This window comes from Mus pahari, chromosome 1 (assembly GCF_900095145.1).
Source record: "Mus pahari chromosome 1, PAHARI_EIJ_v1.1, whole genome shotgun sequence".
Lineage (NCBI taxonomy): Eukaryota > Metazoa > Chordata > Mammalia > Rodentia > Muridae > Mus > Mus pahari.
Genome location: NC_034590.1, coordinates 79,792,048 through 79,797,990, shown reverse-complemented (window position 1 = coordinate 79,797,990; position 5,943 = coordinate 79,792,048). Strand labels below are relative to the sequence as shown.

The 5,943-nt window shown below is 47.0% G+C and overlaps 1 protein-coding gene across 2 annotated transcripts in view; it reads left to right on the top strand.

Annotated features, from left to right (window-relative positions):
- Nucleotides 1–736: 736 nt before the first annotated feature.
- The window catches only part of Dennd5a (DENN domain containing 5A), a 63,578-nt gene continuing 58,371 nt past the window's right edge, over nucleotides 737–5,943 (top strand). Inside the window, exon 1 of one of the 2 annotated variants that reach the window (XM_021220027.1) lies at nucleotides 737–1,133. In XM_021220027.1, the coding sequence (XP_021075686.1) occupies nucleotides 1,025–1,133 (109 nt within the window). In that variant the 5' untranslated portion in view covers nucleotides 737–1,024. The remainder of the gene's footprint in view (nucleotides 1,134–5,943) is intronic. The other variant, XM_021220019.2, reaches the window with a different exon arrangement.

Below are 5,943 nucleotides of genomic sequence, written 5' to 3'. Positions count from 1 at the left end.
AAAAAAAAAAAAAAAAAAAAAAAAAAAAGAGAGAGACAAGGACCAGGAGGTTTCACTCTGTTCAGCCACCCTTTTTCTTCTACAAGCAAAGTCTCACTAGAATGAATGAATGAATGAATGAATGATGATGGATAGATGGATGAATGGACAGAGAATTCTATGAGCGTGAAAAGAACAAAGTGGAGGGGGAGGGAGACTTCTGGGGCTTCATGAAAGGGGGAGAGTTTGGTGCATGGAAGAAGCCCTGCTTGTGGGGTGCGGGTCAGTGAGCTTGCGCAGGATTCAAGTGTAGGTTTGTTTCTTGCATTTCTTTGAGCCTCAGTTTCCCTATTTGCAAATTAAAGGTAAATATAAGATAAACTGACCCACTCTCTCCAAAGAACAGAGTTTCCTCAGATCTATTGGGGAAAGCTGACACTGAGGAGAGGTGACAAGGAGCTGCTCTGTGGTGACAGTATAGGAGCAGGATCCGGTGGGCTTCATAGTTCAGCCGTGCAGCACTTATGCCGGTGACACGGCCAGCACGAGCCACCACGGCCCACTCTTTCCGCACACCGCATCCGATTTCTCTAAAGGGCGTCGCAGTCGCGTGGAGGTGGCAGCAGTCGCGGGATCCCAGCAGCTGACCGCCGGCCACTCTGTGGTGGCTGCTCTGGAAGCCCAGGCCCCCGGGGCCCAAAGAGCATCACGTCATCCTTTGCGCCCGGCGCCCGCCCCTCCCCAACCGCGCGTGCGCACGCGGTGGCGGCGGGTGGGGGGCCGCGGTGGGGCGGGCGGCCGCTCTCCGCCCTTCCTCAGGCTTGCTCGGGCCGCGGTGCAGAGGACAGCGTCCAGGATGCGGCGCGGGGTGGCCCAGCGCCCCCCTGCCCCAGCACGGCAGCGGCGGCCGCTAGGACCCGGCGAGGCCCGGGGGCGGCGGCCGGAGCCTCGGTAGCGGCGGCGGAGGGAGCGGCGGCTGAGGGCGGGCGGGCGGCCGGGGGCGGGGGCTCGGCTCCGCGCGGCTCGCCCCGCTCGGCCCGGAGTCATGAGCGGCGGCGGCGGCGGAGGGGGCTCGGCGCCCAGTCGCTTCGCCGACTATTTTGTCATCTGCGGGCTGGACACCGAGACCGGGCTGGAGCCGGACGAGCTGTCGGGTGAGTGCGCGCGGGGCCCGCGGGGCCCGCTTTGTCCCGGGGGCCGGGTGAGGGTCGGGCGAGCAGACGGGACGCGGGACCCGCGGGCCTGCTGTCCCCCGCGCGGTGGTCGCCGCGTCGGCAACCTGGGGAGACGCGGACGCTGGGTGCGCTCAGAGGTCGAGTGGCTTAGTCCACAATGAAGGGAAGCTTGCCTTCTGGCACCCTTTTGGGAGGAAAGAAGTTAGCCCGCTTCCTAGTGAGAGTTAGTCCCACCCAGACTTTTCAAAAGAGCAAAACAAAAACTTGATGAGTTTATTTGGCCTCTTCCCAAGAAGCCGGCGCGACCAGTTCCTCAAAACCGTTATAACTCACTCCTGAGCAGGCCAGGCCCCGGGCTTTTCCTCCACAGCTCTGCCCCTCTGGATCGGACGTGAAGTGACAAATTGAACCGGGTTACACCAAGAACGGTTTCTCTCTTGGCGCTAGAAAAGAACTTGCACCCGGAGCCATGCTTTTTTATTTATTTATTTTTGTTAATGTCCTTTACCAGGACATTACATTTGTGAATGAAGGCAGTGCGTCCCAGTTGGACAGGTTGTGCGGTGTTGTGATGCCTCTCAAGTTATCTTTCGAAGAGGAAGTGATGGGGGAGTGACAGTGAGGCCGTGAAGAGATTTGGCACCCATTGCTTGAAGGTGTAAGAATTACTAAAATCCCCGGTGAATTCCTGCGCGCCCACATTGGAGTTGCAACAGTTTTGAAAAGTTTTTGGGTGGCCAGTAAGCAGGTTTCAGTGGTTGGAGGCTTGTAGTGTTAGACTTTAAAGTTATATCATGCTGATTTGATGAGGGAAACTCCTCTCCCCATTTCTGTCACGATGTGGTAATCATTGGACACTGTACAGTTTCTCTATTGAAAGTGATCATCCAGTCTTGGAATTTTTTTTTTTTTTTGGTTATCAGAAAAACCTCCAGTTTGTCTGTTTCTCCTCTGTCTCTTCTTCCTCCCCCTCCTCCTTTTCTTCTTCTTTCTCCTCCTCCTTACCCCCCCCCCCCCGCTGGTTTCTTGGTGTAGTCCTAGCTGTATTAAAACACACTCTGTAGGCCAGACTGGCCTTAAACTCAGAGATTTGCCTGCCTCTGACTCTTGGGTGCTGGGATTAAAGGAGTGCAACACTACTGCTTGGTGAATTCCAGTGTTTGTTTGTTTGCTTGTTTGGGTTTTTTTTTTTTTTTGGTTTTTCGAGACAGGGTTTCTCTGTATAGCCCTGGCTGTCCTGGAACTCACTTTGTAGACCAGGCTGGCCTCGAACTCAGAAATCCACCTGTTTCTGCCTCCTAAGTGCTGGGATTAAGCGTGCGCCAGCACCGCCCGGCGGGATGGTATTTCTTGACTCTTGGTCCAAAGCTTCTTTGGTGACATGCTGTACCACATTTGCCTCTCTGGAGGTCTTTAGAAAACAGTAACATGGTAAGTGGTGCACATCTGTAATCCCAGCATTTGGTAGGCAGAGGCAGGATTACCACAAGTTTAAGACCAGACTGGCCTTCATAGTGAGACCCTGGTAAGAAAGAAAAAAGAAAAGCAAACTAACATGTTGAGAAGGGTTAAAAACAACAGTCTTTCTGGATGAAAGAAGCTCAAAGGTAGAGTAAACTTTTTATGGTGTACTATTATTGAATTTCTCTTAGTTGTGTAGCTGTTTGGTCTAAGAAAGTAAAGATAGCCTTAAGAGGTGGTGTGAGCCTGTGAGATGCTTATTCCGGAAACTGGTGGATCTGGAGTTCAAGGTCATTTTTCAGCTTTAAAAAAAAAAAGAAAGAAAGAAACAAAGAAACAAAGAAAGGAAACCAGGGAGTGTTTGGGTTAGAATGGACAGACATGTTTTAATATTGGCTGTATTTGTGCCTGGGCAAATTAGACAACTCGCACAGCACCTAAAGAGGCCTTGTGGTAGACCTGGAAACTTAGAAAGCATTCTATCTTCCACCAAAAAAGAAATGTTATTCTCTTTTAGTGAATATCTGTTAATTATCTGGCTTCTCAGCAAGCTAAAATTATATCCCTGCATAACTGTATTGGAGAATAAAGAGGGGATGAGTTGTATAATGTGTAAGAAGGGCGTTCTGTGTATTCTTTAATTTGGTTGCAATAGTGTAATGCTAAGGGCATACATCCAATAGCTGCGTTGCCTTTGTTAGAACAGACAGTGATTGAGAGACTTTTTTTTTAATCCTTCTTTTGTTTCTGGTGGGTTGACTCGGGAGTCTGGATGACCCAGGGGGATTCAGAGGACAACACAACAGAATACAAATAACTCTGTGCAGCCCATGTGGAGACTCTCTAGGGTACATTTTCTTTCCTTAGCCTGCTGATTGCTCCCAGATTGGTGATGTCATAGTCCGTAAAACTATATGAAGTTAGTTAGGAATTGCACTCAGATTCTTCTGAGAGGAATCTATGTTCTTTTCTCCAACTAAATTAAGTTGTGTTTCTCTGGCAGTTCCTGAATACTTAGACAAACAAAACAAAACAAAACAAGCTATATCCAGAAAAGGCAAATCAAAGATGCTTCGACAGACCTGGATGGTGGTCTACATCTGTAATCCTAGCACCAGGGAGGTTCAAGATGCAGGAGAGTTAGAAGTTTAGGGTCATCCTTGTCTACTTAGCTAGAGTAGTCCATCCTAGGCTACATGATACCCACATCTAAAAAAATGAACCCAAAATAAAAAATACTTATAAGTAATTTCATCATCTGGAAAGTAGAGACAGGTGAGTGTGAATTTTAGACCAGCCTGGTTGCTTAGTGAGACCATATTTTTGAAAAATCAGAAAGTAAAAATTAAAATTAGGGGAAAAAAACCCATTTACAGTCTTAATATGCTGACATGGTGAAGGATCATAGAAGTCTAGAGATGCAGTAAATAGTTGTTCTGACCCGAGAGGTGAATGTGGGCTGAAAGATAAGATTGCTGGTAGTCACATGAAAAGAAAGGCACCACATTGAAAAAATACACTGAAGTCATCTTAGAATGTCAACTTTTGAAGAGTAAGAAAATTCTGTCTAGAAAATCCAGAGCAGAGGACTGGTCAGGTCATAATGCTTAGATGTACCAAGCAGTGAGATTAAAATTGTTTTTCCTTTTGAAGATGAGGTCTTGCCATGTAGGCCAGGCTGGCCTGTGACTCTTTAAGCAGATAGCTTAGGCTATCCTTAAACTAGGATTTATGTGTATGCCACTGCACTTAAATAAAATAGGAACTTTCAAGGCCATGGAATGTCAGACAAGGAAGCATATTTAGAGATCACATAAACGTCTGATTTTACAGATGAGATACTGAGGTGCAGAGGAAGGTAGAGAGGATTTGTTTCCTGTGCCACAGTTCTTTTGTTTTTTCCCCTACTTAAGTGATGAAATAGTCTTATAGGGATGGGAGAAGTAAGATATTTGTGTGATGGGGTAGCAGCAGACATCATGGCCTTTTATTCAAACTCAGATTTTTATGTTTTTGTTTCCTAATTGAGATAGAGGCTCATTGTAACCCAGGCAAGCCTTGAGGCTTTTACCCTTCTGCCTCTGCCTGATTGAGATAGATGTGTACTGTCATACCTGACTGTTTTTGTTTGTGAATACTCTGTGACATAAGACAATAGTATCAATTGACTAGTACTTAGGTTGCCCTACTTTTTAACTGTTGTGAATAATGTTGATGTGAAAATTTGCATACATGGTTCTGTTTCCCTTGGCTTGTGTACCTAGGAATGAAATTGCTAGGTCAGACGGAAACTTTGTTTAACCTTTTGAGCAACTGCTTGCTAGTTTGTTTTCCAGAATTGTACTACCAGTTAATATTTCCACCAGTATCCATGTCTTCTCAACAATACAGTCTTTCTGTTTTGTTTTACTTTGTTTTGAGCCAGAGTTTTACTCTGTAGCACAGGCAGGCTATCTTGGGACTTAATAAGTAGCCCAGGTAGACCTTGAGTTTATAGTGATCCTCCTGTTTCTGCCTGAGTGCCAGGATTACAGTATGACCACTGGAACTGGCTGAACGTCTTTTTGGTTATAGACATCCATCCTGCCTGTGTGATGTGGGTTTTGATTCCTGATGGCTAAAGAAGGATGTATTATTTAAAAGAAATAGACTGTGTCTCATTTTTATAGAAATGAAGCTTGAGAGGTGAGTGGCAGCACATGCTTGTAATCTCATCACTGGAAGTGGAGGCAGTAAGTGCATCCCGAGTTCCAGCTCAGCTAGAGCTATAGAGAGAGACTAGCCACCCTCCATCCCCATTCTCTACCCCTCCCCACCTCCCAGAAACTTGAATTGGCTGGGTATGTGAATCAGTGGTAGAGTGCTTGTCTAGCATATATGAAATCCTGAGTTCAATGTACTTTGATCTTCCTCTACCAGTTTGGTGGGTTCCAGGTCAATTCACTTATTATCTGTGTCCCTGCTCTGAAGCCTAACTCACTAGCTACAGGAAACTCCTATCCTGATGGCTTACCTCCAGCTTCTGACTGTCTAAAGCCAAGGCTGCTGTCTAATAGGGGGATACTTCCAAAGTAAGGTCATGTGTTTCTTTTGTAAGGTAGAACAAGGAAAGAGTCTGGAAATGGCTAACACTCAGGAAATAATGAAGAAACAGCACAAGGCAATTTCAAACACATACAGAATTTGTTTGGAGAGACTGACTTCCTCAGGTGGTGAGGATCACTTAGAAAGTGAGTGGCGGCCGGGCGTGGTGGCGCATGCCTTTAATCCCAGCACTCGGGAGGCAGAGGCAGGCGGATTTCTGAGTTTGAGGACAGCCTGGTCTACA